The 13,747-nt window shown below is 36.9% G+C and overlaps 2 protein-coding genes across 2 annotated transcripts in view; one reads left to right on the forward strand and one right to left on the reverse strand.

Moving 5' to 3' along the window:
• On the forward strand, positions 1-12,254 carry LOC762357 (protein YIPF1). The gene is made up of 8 exons (XM_030996870.1): positions 1-229; positions 3,980-4,010; positions 4,863-4,969; positions 5,858-6,026; positions 6,964-7,080; positions 8,071-8,225; positions 8,711-8,893; positions 9,519-12,254. The coding sequence occupies exons 1-8, from the start codon at positions 191-193 to the stop codon at positions 9,675-9,677; spliced, it is 960 nt and encodes a 319-aa protein (XP_030852730.1). The 5' UTR covers positions 1-190; the 3' UTR covers positions 9,678-12,254.
• Positions 12,252-13,747, reverse strand: part of LOC581363 (phenylalanine--tRNA ligase alpha subunit) — a 25,683-nt gene continuing 24,187 nt past the window's right edge. The window contains exon 12 of the mRNA XM_030996869.1: positions 12,252-13,703. Coding sequence (XP_030852729.1) covers positions 13,598-13,703 — 106 coding nt within the window. The 3' untranslated portion in view covers positions 12,252-13,597. The remainder of the gene's footprint in view (positions 13,704-13,747) is intronic.

The raw sequence follows: 13,747 nt of genomic DNA on the forward strand, positions 1-13,747 counted from the left end.
ATTATTGGTCGCTTGTTTCTACCAGCGGCTTCGACGTGGAACTCACACACTAACACAAACAAACACGAAATTGTTTGGGCCGAATTTGCTGATCTGTCTTTCTTTTCTATCAATCTGAATAGTAATCTACAAATCAACGGATACTTAGTATTTTGAAGCAAAAACATTTTACATCGATTAACCTGGAAAGATGGCAGAAACTACCGGATTGATAATTGATGTCGATGAGGTAATGTTAAAACAGGTCCCACGCGTTCACTTTTGTGTAGTATATTATCTCGATGGTGTTAAATTGCAACAAGCGAGTAGAAGGAAGGGGTTTTCGGCCACTTAAGACAAAATCCTATTTTTAGGACTCTTTACTTCTAATTTATTATCATTTCGGCGCTAGTGTAGTTCCGTATCCGTTTTTTTTAGCAGTTTCATATCGATTCTTAGCAAAGGAATTTTAGCCCAATTTTTTACTAATTTTAATCATAATCATAGAGTAAAGGAGCCGGTTTTCGGCCACTTAAGACAAAATCCTATTTTTTAGACTCTTTACTTCCTATTTATTATCATTTCTTGTTCAAATCATGAAGCAAATATTATTATTATTTAAACCAAAAAAGAATCCCAGAAAAAAAACACGAATTGCCATGACAATATTCATTTCAATTTTCACTGTTTTGGAGCCAGTTATCGGCCGAGCGTTTCAGTTTACGGCCGCATGTACAAAGTCAATAGGAAGCGCTCGCGCGCGCCGTGCGTTTCAGCGCTGATGTACAGCACAAGCGGGCGGAGCAGGTATCCCACGCCGGAGCTCCCTGGTGCTCGCCTGGCCGAAGACAGGCACAGCGGTGATCGGAAGTTGGAATCTGAATTAGACAGACATATCGTGTGTGCGTGGCAGGGTCCGGCTGCATTGATTTAATACATGCGATGAGATACTTTTGAGCTTGCGACTAACACAAAATCGGGCTCTAAATCTGAAAAATACTTGAAATAAAGCTGATTTTATGGTACCCATATTTCTTATATGTATACACGCGTAAGAAACTCGATTTTTCAGATTTGGGTAGCGGGACCGCCGATTACATTGCTAAAATTTAGGATATATTTTCCATTGCAAATGTGGTTTTTCAGTGACTCTGGCATGGTATGGTATGTGTGGGATATGTGTTGTGCTATTATGCGATGTATTTTAAAGGGATTTTACCATGCATCCAATGGATCGGCCGAAAACTGGAGCTGTCCGATTACCGGCTCCTTTACTCTATATTGCATTTTCCACCTGAATTTAGATCGCATCCGACATCGGGAAGCCTCCGTTTAGGGCTTCGATGTCGACGTCGTCGCTCAGTACCGTCTCTGCGCTAGGTTTATAGCTCTGCAACTCAAACTGAAGCTATCAATCTTAAATTATGCAAACTTCGCGTATGCTTTATGGTATCGTGCATGTGCGTAATACCATAAACTATACGCGAAGCTTGCATAATTTTAGACTGATAGCTTCAGTTTGAGTTGCAAAGCTATAGCGCGGAGACAATACTGAGCGACGACAACGACATCGAAGCCCCAAACAGAGGCTTCACGATGTCGGATGTGATCCAAATTCAGGTGGAAAATGCAATATATGATTATGATTAAAATAAGTAAAAAATTGGGCTAAAATTCCTTTGCTAAGAATGGATATGAATCTGCTAAAAAAATGGATACGGAACTACACTAGCGCCATCATTTCTTGTTCACATCATAATCATGAAGCAAATACTAGACTAGAGTCTAGGGGGCCGTTTCTCGAAAGCAACTCCATGACAGTCGTCTTTGTCGCCGACCTACGGAGATGTCATGAAGCGGATAAAGCGTTTCACAAAGCCATGACAGACATGATATCGATATATCGCGATACTAGCAGCTCAAGAACATAGTCTTTGTCACGATCCATTTGATTTATCAAGAATAACCCAAAACAAGTTTTGGGGCTAAAATTGTTCAAAAAGAAATATATACATAGAGTAAAGGAGCCGGTAATCGGACAGCTCCAGTTTTCGGCCGATCCATTGGATGCATGGTAAAATCCCTTTAAAATACATCGCATAATAACATATCACATATCCCACACATACCATACCATGCCAGAGTCACTGAAGAACCACATTTGCAATGGAAAATATATCCTAAAATATCACATTTTAGCGATGTAATCGGCGGTCCTGCTACCCAAATCTGAAAAATTGAGTTTCTTACGCGTGTATGTAAGAAATATGGGTACCATAAAATGAGCTTTATTTCAAGTATTTTTCAGATTTAGAGCCCGATTTTGTGTTGGTCGCAAGCTCAAATGTATCTCATTGCATGTATTAAATCAATGCAGCCGGACCCCGCCACGCACACACGATATCTCTCTCTAATTCAGATTCCAATTTCCGATCACCGCAGTACTAGTTTTTGGCCTGGCGAGCTCCGGTGAGCTCCGGCGTGGGATACCTGCTCCGCCCGCTAGTGCTATAGATCAGCGCGGAAACGCACGGCGCGCGCGAGCGCTTCCTATTGACTTTGTACATGCGTCCAAAAACTGGTTCGCTATGCCGATAACCGGCTCCAAAACAGTGAAAATTGAAACGAATATTGTCATGGCAATTCGTGATTTTTTTCTGGGATTCTTTTTTTGTTTAAATAATAATAATATTTACTTCATGATTTGAACAAGAAATGATTATAAATAGGAAGAAAAGGGTCCAAAAAATAGGATTTTGTCTTCAGTGGCCGAAAAACCCCTCCTTTACTCTATGTTGTTTTGCTAAATTTAACTAAACAGCTCCATCGCGCAATATGCATGCGTATGCATATCGTACGCATGTTGCTAAGCTGAATGAGCAACTTGAGCAAATTGTCTATAATGTGCATTCACTTCCGGGTTTCTTCGCCTAATACACATACGCGGTCCATATGCATGTGCAGATATTACGCGTTGTCACCATGGTTTGGACTGAGCGGAGCGCACGCCTCCTTATTAGCTGATCCAACTAACGGGGGGAAGGGTATTTTCAAACTGTTATTGCGTGTGATCTCTTTGGGCTAGCAAAAAAATAAGTGCATAGATATTTTCCTTACGTCTAGCCCAACATAAGCCTGGGGGGCGAGCTTCAGGAAAGTGGTAAATTTTGGAGCTAGGATGCAAACAACATTTCAATCGCTGTTTTGACCAAGATATTTTTAGAATTCCGGGGGCACCCCCTTTGGGAGAAAAACCTGCTCTTTCATATGACACCTCATTTATTGAGTTTCACCTTCAGGATCACAAGCAATAAAGGTTTGAATTTCATTTTGTTCATAAAATCATTGACCAATTTTGCATGGTCGCGCAATGCACATAGACTGCATAGGGATGCGTGCAATCTCTATGGGAAGGATTTTATCACACAACATCGGGTGCACGATCAGACGACCTAGTAATCAATTGTCACTAAAGTACAGATTTTGAGTGAACTCAGTTGGGTTTTGTACAGTGGTGTTTGAAATGTTGAGAATCAATAGAATAGTTTTTGATACACAGCCAGGATAGTAATGCAGCTGTGTGTGAGTCCCTACTAGTCCCTACTCACACATACATGTAGCTGCATTACTATCCTGGCTGTGTATCCTGGCTGTGTATCCTGCCTGTGTATCCTGCCTGTGCAGGTACGTGAACAAAGAAGTAGAATTCATTGAATCTCCTTAAAAAAAGTAACTTTCGAAAGAGCATGATAAACTCATCTAAAATAATACCAAAATCATTACCCTAGGTCAACAAATAGCGTAATAAGTAATAACGATAGTTTCATGTTAAAAAAACACCCATTTTTGGTCCCCCCTTAATGACCAAATCCATTATTTAAAAAAATTACTTTTAATAAAAGCAGAGAAATCAAATGTCCTATTTTGCATGAATGGCAACCAGTCCAGACTGTAATAACAATTATTCCTTTCAATGTTCTCATTGTTTCCAACTATACAGGATGATGATCAGACAGATTTAAATTTCCAAGGTAAATAGATGAATGAAATGTATCTTGAAAAATAAACTATGTATGTACCGGTACCTACAAATGTAATTGCAATGACGACCTTCGTCATTGCCTTGTTTTCGTTCACATTCTGCCCCATTAATATTCTTCTTCTTATATTCGTCAGGAAATCGCATTCGTTTTGCACGTAGTGCTTGTTATTCCTAGTTAGGTGCTTTCATCATGTCCATTTCCTTTCACGCATATCGTTGTGCCACGATTGCAGGTCTAGTTTGACTTTTTTTTTTATGTGGAAGCAGTTTATGTGGATGAGTATTGTATGAGAAACTATTCATTTCAAACATTTGAAAAGGTTGATGAAATTTAAAATCAAGTATGTTGTTTCCAAATTTGCCATTTTCTTTACTTTAGTCCTGAGACAATAAAGGTATCGTAAAAGACTTAAATTTTAGAGCATTGAACAACCAAACAGGTTATGTGATAGTGTATAGATTTAGTAGAGACTAGATCCAAAAACATACTAGTATAACATTGATATACATGTTCAGTGTATATCATGTTATCATTGATAATGGTATTACATCAACATTGTGAAAGGTTTTTTCTACCCTCAAGCTTTTCAAATGTAATTTAACCATAGCTGCATGTACCTAATCACTCTCTAGTTATGATAATAACATTGAATTAAAATAGTTGTGGATTGAAATTGAATTGTGTCAACTAAATGCCTTGCATAAAGAAAATGATCCACAACTCCTATGTATGAGAAAAACACAAAATTTAACTGTTTATGATACATTTCCTTAAATCCATAAAATGATTGATACTTGATAGTGATGAGGATAATCTGAATCTCTGTTATTGTTCTTCAAGATTTTGGAGATGCTTCTCTTCTTCAGGATCTGAATGACACTCCAACCAAGCCTGCTCAAGTACATACTTTCCATGATGATGACATGGATGATGAGGGTGATACAGAGGTATTATTCCGATTCTTATTCTTATTCTCAATCTCAATCTCAATCTCAATCTCAGTCTCAATCTCAATCTCAGTCTCAATCTCAATCTCAATCTCAATCTCAATCTCAATCCCAATCCCAATCCCAGTCCCAATCCCATCAATCTCAATCTCAATCTCAATCCCAATCCCAATCCCAATCCCAGTCTCAGTCCCAATCCCATCAATCTCAATCTCAATCTCAGTCTCAATCCCAATCCCAATCCCAATCCCAATCCCAATCCCAATCCCAATCCCAGTCTCAGTCCCAATCCCATCAATCTCAATCTCAGTCTCAATCCCAGTCCCAATCCCAATCCCAATCCCAGTCTCAGTCCCAATCCCATCAATCTCAATCTCAGTCTCAATCTCAATCTCAATCCCAATCCCAATCCCAATCCCAGTCTCAGTCCCAATCCCATCAATCTCAATCTCAATCCCAGTCTCAATCTCAATCCCAATCCCAATCCCAATCCAAGTCCCAGTCTCAGTCCCAATCCCATCAATCTCAATCTCAATCCCAGTCTCAATCTCAATCTCAATCCCAATCCCAATCCCAATCCAAGTCCCAGTCTCAGTCCCAATCCAATCAATCTCAATCTCAATCTCAATCTCAATCTCAATCTCAATCCCAATCCCAATCTCAATCCCAGTCCCAGACCCAATCCCATCAATCTCAATCTCAATCTCAATCCCAATCCCAATCCCAATCCCAGTCTCAGTCCCAATCCAATCAATCCCAATCCCAATCCCAGTATCAATCTCAATCCCATCAATCTCAATCCCAGTCCCAGTCTCAGTCCCAATCCCATCAATCTCAATCTTAATTGATGAATGTCTACTTTCAATAAATGTTGCTCTCTATCTACAGCTGTTGTCTGGTCAGAAGAAGCAGCCTTCACTGTGGACATTTGAGTATTACCAGCAGTTCTTTGATGTGGATACATCACAGGTGGGTCGTCGTCTCCTGGGCTCCTTCATACCACATCCTACTAAGAGCTTCCTGGATTCCCACATCAGACCGTCCCCTGATCTCTATGGTAAACAAACACTCAACAAACTTACTCCAAAGATTAGGCAATGTGATAATTACTTTAAATCAATAAATAATATGTTACTAGTCAAGTTACTGAACAAATGATAAGTGGTATAACATATAAATGAGAGTGAAATGTAGTGGCACAAATAGATGCATCCAGAATGCAGAAGGAGTTATAGTAATGTTGGTGAATAAAAAGTACCAATTTGACATGTCTGAATTAAGTACAGGTAAATATTAAACCTAAGGAAACTTGTATATGGATTTACTAGCTCTATATCATAATGGTATGGTTCTAATCTTCATGAGATAAAATTATAATTTTCAATAAACTATGTATGTTGCATTCTGAATGCATCTGTGTGCCACTACATTTTGCTTAGCTACCCAAGTTGTTGAAACGAGTTACTGAATGAATGTTACAAATGCTGTATTGAATGAACTGAGCATGTATGCAGCTTTTAGATTAAATCCTTTTAAAAATTATGTTACAATCTTATTGTAATGTCTCTTTTCAGATATCAAATGATACATCTTGGCAAGAATAAGTTGAAAGACTCATTTGACAAAATCTTTATATAGTGGGGAAGGCAATGAAGAAATGGGTCATGTCCTTGACTGATGTACAGTGTATTTTAATTTCATATTTCAATCTTTTTTTCTTCTCTTTTTATCAAGAAGTTAGGAATAAATGGGTTTTTTTGTTGTAAGTTAAGTCATGAAATGTGAATTTTTTGGAGAGTTTTTTAATATAATCTTTCTTTTTGTTAATCAAGTTTAATTGATCTTTGTTTGCATTTTACATCAGTCTCTTCTCTTGTGATAGAAAGGTCCCAATTTCTATTCAGTCTCATTTTGTTACTTTTTTCTCCTATTTATTTAGATTCTTGATCTGAAATATTGATTAATATATTTATTTGTTACCATCATTACTCCAGGTCCCCTATGGGTATGCATTACTCTTGTCTTCACCATAGCTATCAGTGGGGATATGGCTGATTACATCGCTAACATGCATTCATCCTCCTACGTATGGCATGCACACTTCTCAAATGGTAATGTGCATTAGACAGATGAAAGTTACTGATTAGATGATTTAGGTTGTCTATGAAGAATAGTAAATACATGTACTAGGTATAGACACAAGAGGAAGAAAAAAATTAAGAAAAAAGAAGAAGATGATGAGGAGAGGAGGAAAGGAAGGAGAAAGAGGAAGAGAAAATGGAGAGGGAAGTCAAATAAGAATGGAGAAGAAAAAGGGTGTTACCGAAGATGATTTTCATGATAGTAAGCAAATATTAATCGACTATGAGGGTAATGGTGCAAACTATCATCCCGAGCCGCAAGGCGAGGGATAATGGTAGCCCCGAGATCACCGAGGCGATGATAATTTGTATCCATTGCCCGAGTAAAGGAGGTTAATATTTGTTTTATATCTCACATCGGCAATAAGGGCTATTTAAAGTGAACTTTACATAATAATAAGAACTGATTCTGCAGACAGTTTAGCTTTAGCTAGATTTTACAAAGCGCAACATGCATACATGTAATACAGTCGATGCATGCTCATTTGACATTGACTTTGACATTTCGCGTAACCTACTTTGCTATGTGTATTCAATGGGCAAGGGTGGGCAAGTGGGGTAGCAGCAAAAAATTACTTTACAAAAGTACTATCTCAGGTAGATAGTACTTACCTATATTTTATCATGTGACCTTGTTTAGACCAATCAGATTGCAAGATTCTTAGTATGCGGGATATAACAATAGATATTGATGTTCATGATATGTAAATATGGTCTGTTGATAACAATCAGCATTGCTATGATATAATAAAATGTAGATAATGTGAGGTTTATGAACTTTGTTACACATTGAAAATCTATATGATATCACCAAATGGCAAAATCAAACCGTAATCACTCTCTCATTACCACTCATTATCTTTTTTTTTACTTCACAATGTTGTTGTGATAAATGCTTCCATAAGTTTACATTCTTGCAACATCTGTATTTATCATAACTTATCATTCCTTTCTTAACAGTTACAATAGCAGCAGTAGTCATCTTTGCCTATGCTTGGATCATTCCATCATGTCTGTATGGATTCTTACATCACAGAGGAAACTTAGGGGGATATACCTTCTTAGAACTAGTCTGTCTCTACGGTTACTCCCTCACCATTTATATTCCTATCTCGGTAAGTGTTGTTGGTGAACGATTAATAGTATAGTTATTGTTTTTCGAGGCATAAACTTTATTTAGTCATTTTGTGGTGATTAGTTAGAACTGTGGTTTGACCCTCAGTCATTGGTGTAGGTGTGTCTGTACACAAATGTGACTACTTGAATAAGGCTTTGGTCTGAAATATAGACTGTCAATCAATTCAGGACTATAATTTATCAATACCTGCAGTGACAACTGGGAATGAAAATAACATGATATACTTTCTGCCTTTGTCGTATCTTTCATTTATCAATGATCAACCCAACGTTTGTTTAAATGCTTTTGCATGCATACAATTAGTTGCATTCTTGTGATTATCTACCTTATCCCTATTGGTGTTTAGTATTATATACACAAAAATGTGTGTTTTTTTTTAATATGCCCAATCTAAAATACATAAAGCACATTCATACAAGACAAACATAAGTCTATTTATTATTTTTGTTGGTCTCTCTATAGATGCTGTGGATGATCGATGTAAACTGGCTGCGTTGGGTCTTGGTCCTGATTGGTCTGGTCCTGTCTAGTGCAGTCCTTCTCCTGGCCCTTTGGCCATCTGTCAAGAACGATGAGAAGAAGTTTGCTGCTGTTGCTCTGTTTCTTGTCTTTGCCTTTCATGCTGGGCTTGCTATAGGTTTTAAGGTTTGTTTTAATACCTTGTGTTATGATCTACCATGAGCATAGATCATCCTAGGTTTAGTGGATATGTTAATCTGCAATTCCAAGGTGTTTTGTTCACATATACATTGTAGGGTAAATGATAACCATATCAGAGTGTGGATGAGATGGAGTTCCAAATACAAATACATTTTCAGTATCCAGTTATGTTCGTCCATCCAAAAGGACAAATACCCTAGACTTGGGATTGACTAGGTGTAAACCCTTTCCATGTGAATCATCTATATTCTGTACTGTGAAATTGAACACCAATTCGTTGTACCATGATTGGGTAAAGTTATCAATTTTTTACAATGCAGTCACTAGGGTTTGATTTGTGTGTGTATGCACTGGTTGCATAAACATTTACTTGATTCCTATGTACAACTACCGGTAGTGAGATGACATGAAACCAATATGGAGCAATTATTGAATGCATTTTTAAAATGTTTTCTCGCATCTTATTCTCTCTTAATCCCCCCCCCCCCTCTCTCTTTCTCCCTCGTCTCTCTTCCTCTCCCCCTCTCTCTCTCTCCTTTTCCTTTCTTATAAATACACGTATACATGCCAGGGGACTGATTTCGCTCTCTTAAACATATTTTCATTTCAGATGTATTTCTTCCATGTCGGACACATTGTCGATCCTACAATTGCCCCTGTCACAACAAAACCATCCATCCACAGCTTAACAGCAGAGCACATCAAAACAGCTTCTCTAACAGCAGGACATGTAAGGCCAGCCACATCTGGGCACACCACCTTTCACTGACTGTGCAATCACCTCAGATCAACAAAAAGAAGCATATCAACAATTATTTATGACATATTTTGATATTCCCTTACATGGGAATTGTAGCTTCTTTGATTACAGCATGTGAATGATCTTTTACCCATTGGAAACAGTTCCATTTCAATATAACATGCATTTTCAGAGATGGAACGTCATTCTTGGATTCAGTGTTCAGCAGCAAGCCAGATATAGCCCAGATTGACATGTATTTTGATTTGAGTACACCATCATGGTATCCAGGGTAGAGATTTATGTCCTGTGTTTTGGTACAGAGGTACCCGTTGTTCTAAAGGAGGGGTCTGCAAAGGGGAGATGGAGGAGCATAAAAGCTCCTCAACATTTGTTGTAGTTTACTTAACCCACTACACTGGATATAATAATTCCTGACTATAAAAAGATTTAGCCCCACCAGTAAAATTGTTTGTAAAAACGGCCTACCTATGCTCATGTTATGAGTTAATAATAGCAAGATTTTATGTTTCAATTTAATTAAATTAATTACTCACAATTTATACACAAACTGAGCTAATTCTTTTTGTTTCCAATAATGATAGCGGGAAGTAGACTCCATTCCCTATTTGCACTTTGTGTTAAAGCCCATCTGCACTAGCTTGGCATGGAGGGATTAGACCTCCCTGCGAGGTCACTGACAGGTGGTTATCTCATCAAATCAGTTCTCAATTACAAACGTAAGAAAAGGGGCAACATGTACCGCTTAAGCATTGTTGGCTGTATAGAGGGCGCAAGTAGCTACAAGTAGAGCAGAGGGACTTTAACAAGCTGGGTTTCATGGGTTCAGGTCTGTATTTTGTCTGTATAAAACATTCCAAAAAGATTCATATTAAAGTTATATTTATGATCAATCTTTGTTCCATACCTTCCTTTATGTCATTAAATTTGGCAAACAGGATCAGTTCAATATAATTTATGAGTGGCTTTATTAATTCATAAACTATGAGTTCGCTATACTTTTTAATTTGTTCTCTCCAACTGAAGAGAGAGATTAGATATCTTGCACTTTGATCATTTTACTGGAAAAGGGAATTTCATGATGCATCAATCATGCAAAAGTTAATCATGAATAAATTGCCTCCACCCATTTTGCATGGCAAAAAAAAGGACATCATCAAAGAATTTCAGTTATATGCTGCAATTAACAATTCTTACACAACAAATCACTCATTGTTTAGAGGTCAAGGAGGTATAAACTAAACAAATATTTAGATATATCATAATTTGTGGAAAATGAAAAGGGTTTTAATTAGCATATTTGATTTCATGTTTTTATTCTTTAATCAGTTATCATCCTAATTCAGTAGAAGAAATTAAAGTCATACCTTGATCAACATAGCTTATCTTATTGTTTAGTGAATGTTAATACCAGTATTTTTTTAATTGGTGCAGAATTTATGTAAGGTTTAGCATACATGTACATGTTGTATTCACGTCTTGTATTTTTCTATGTGCAATATACATGTAGATATCTTGTGAAGATTAATGTACCACACAAACCCCATATCATGCTTGGCTCACCCTGTGTGGGTTCCCATGCTATTAGTTATTGCCTCATAATTGATAAGCATGTCTCATACTTGGTATTTCAATGCAGATGTTCACAGTCACGAAAACAGAGGTATGAACTATTGAGCAAGAACTTCAACAATCATTGTCAGTGAGTGTTAAAACAACATTCTATTTGCCTCCAAAAAACTTGTGTACCTGTGAGACTTTTGATGTCTGATTGAACCATCCACATGAGATGGTTAATCACTTTTCAGCGTTATTCAAAGTAGGGCTGCGACGTGTAGTCGAATGCTCAAGTACCTGCACGGTTGACAACTACTCTGGTACAATTTCTCATACCCAAATATTCGGCCACAAATTTTTTTTTTAAAATCTACCAAAAAAAAAAAAAATCAACAAAATTATTAAAAAACATGGCGTCCGAATATTTGAGTATTCGCTTGTAAGCCTGGGAGTGTACTTGGGTACCTCATTACACTGTTGTGCACAGCCTTAATTCAAATGTTTATGAAGTGTGCAGTCTTGTCAACTTAGGAACAGAATTTGGACATCATCTGCAAAAGGACAGAAGGACGTCAACTAATATCGTTAGAATGAATGCCTTTCTGACGTAGTCTCTGTCTTGATTACTTGAGATATGTCTTTTTTCATTTGTTCATTTATCAGTAAAGCAGTAACAATTGTGTTATTTCAAATTGTGAATGTAATAGTAATGTTGAATGAACTAAAATAATGTTTTGAAAATGTGTCCTCTTCCAATATTTAGTATTATATTTGTAATTACTCATTTTGCTTTTAGACCTTGCTGTACCACAGGACTAAACAATGACAAAATATCTTTTGTGGGATTTAGAATGATCATCTGTGTTTTTTCTGGAATTGTGATGTGTGTTTATAACCCTGTCTCTCTCTATCTCTCTCTCCTCCTCTTCTGCCTCTAAAAATATCTTTCTAGGTTTGTCTCTATCATACTACACACATCTAATTCCATCTCTTGATGTTTACAGTACAAATAAATAGAAACATAAATTATTGCAAAAGCTGTCATTGTTGTCATATCCTGTAGAATACATAACTGCATGGTCCTGCACATTTCATACTTGCCATGTTTTAACAAAAGTGATTTATGATTTATAATTTGACGAGAGAAATAAAAGAGGAAGCATACAAAGAATGGGTGAAAAGTAATGAGTAATGAATTTCCAAATTAAAATATATATGTGCTGGCTCTGTGAAAGGTTACATAATTGCTTAACTTTCAGTCCAAGTTGAGGCAAACAATCACAGACTAGTCCCACCTGTTGTAGGAATGTTTTCATTCTAATGAAACTGAAGTGTATGCAGGAAAAAAGAATACAGTAGTGGCTATGAGATTTATATCAGAAAACAAGAAAAAATCTTCACCTATTTGCCCAAAACTATATTTTGCGTTTGGTTCCCTTATGACAGGCCTTCTCAACTGGTTTATTAGAAGTGCCAAAACAAATATTTATTGAGGTTGAAGTGCCAACCTGTATGTTTGGTGACTGTGTTGTGTGGGAGCGTAGCGACCGATCCGATACTGGGTGGGGTCCAGGGGGCGAAGCCCTTAGAAGTGGCATTTTTAATACCTTTTTGTTCCATAAAAACATCAATCATAATTTCATATTGATGTGAAATAATTAGTACAAGTTACCGGTAATTTATATGTAGTTATTTTGGTGCAATAAACACAAAAAAATGTCAAAAATTTTTAAATTTTTTCTTTCTTTAATTTTTGATTTTTAACTTTTATTTATTTTGTATTCATTTTTTGGAACAGCCGCGCGCCACTCCGACTGACCGCGCGCGCCGCCAGTTGAGAAGGCCTGCCTTATGACTTAACTCAGAATACCATAAATCTATGAAGATAAATGTAAATAAGAATGAAAGTCACTTCATAGTTGGATCTTTCTTTGTTGCAGTGTGGAATGCAGTTTGTAAACAATTTTTTTTTTAGGAATAACATGTCGCTTCATATGTGCTGTTTGCATATATGCTGTTCATATCTTAGACTTGGATTGGTTATATCATTTAGATGTTATTACCTGTAATAATAAATCAAGTACGGTTAAAATGATCAATAATATAGGCCGTTGATATACAAGGAGCACGATCAGGGGTCAACAATATCTGCATATTTCATTATAGCTTTGAACAGCCCAAAACTATAATAGTTCAATATAAATAGTTGATTGATAAAATCCAAAATATTGCATGGTCACTTTAACAGAGACCTTACATACTACATGTATAGAAAAGGGCATCATTTCGTTTTAAATTCAACACAAATACAATGGAAGAGGGTATTGTGTTTTTTCCCCATAGGATTATCATATACTACACATGAAATTTGTTTACTTATCTAGTCTACATATAGGATTATCATACACCATCTGAAGGTTGACCCTTGGTCCAAAGAGGTCACGGATGTTGTCCATTCCATACTTGATCATGGTTGGTCTGAAAATGCGAGACAAGAAACACATCATAATGGTAATAATGAA

The sequence above is a fragment of the Strongylocentrotus purpuratus genome, unplaced genomic scaffold, assembly GCF_000002235.5.
Source record: "Strongylocentrotus purpuratus isolate Spur 01 unplaced genomic scaffold, Spur_5.0 spur5_scaffold_3, whole genome shotgun sequence".
NCBI classification, from domain to species: domain Eukaryota; kingdom Metazoa; phylum Echinodermata; class Echinoidea; order Camarodonta; family Strongylocentrotidae; genus Strongylocentrotus; species Strongylocentrotus purpuratus.

Bases quoted from the DNA above. Each gene is read 5' to 3' on its own strand.
- LOC762357 (XM_030996870.1), top strand. From the start codon at position 191: ATGGCAGAAACTACCGGATTGATAATTGATGTCGATGAG. The intron at 4,011-4,862 runs GTAAATAGATGA...TTGTTCTTCAAG, and splicing joins GACAGATTTAAATTTCCAAG to ATTTTGGAGATGCTTCTCTT. The intron at 7,081-8,070 runs GTAATGTGCATT...CTTTCTTAACAG, and splicing joins GCATGCACACTTCTCAAATG to TTACAATAGCAGCAGTAGTC.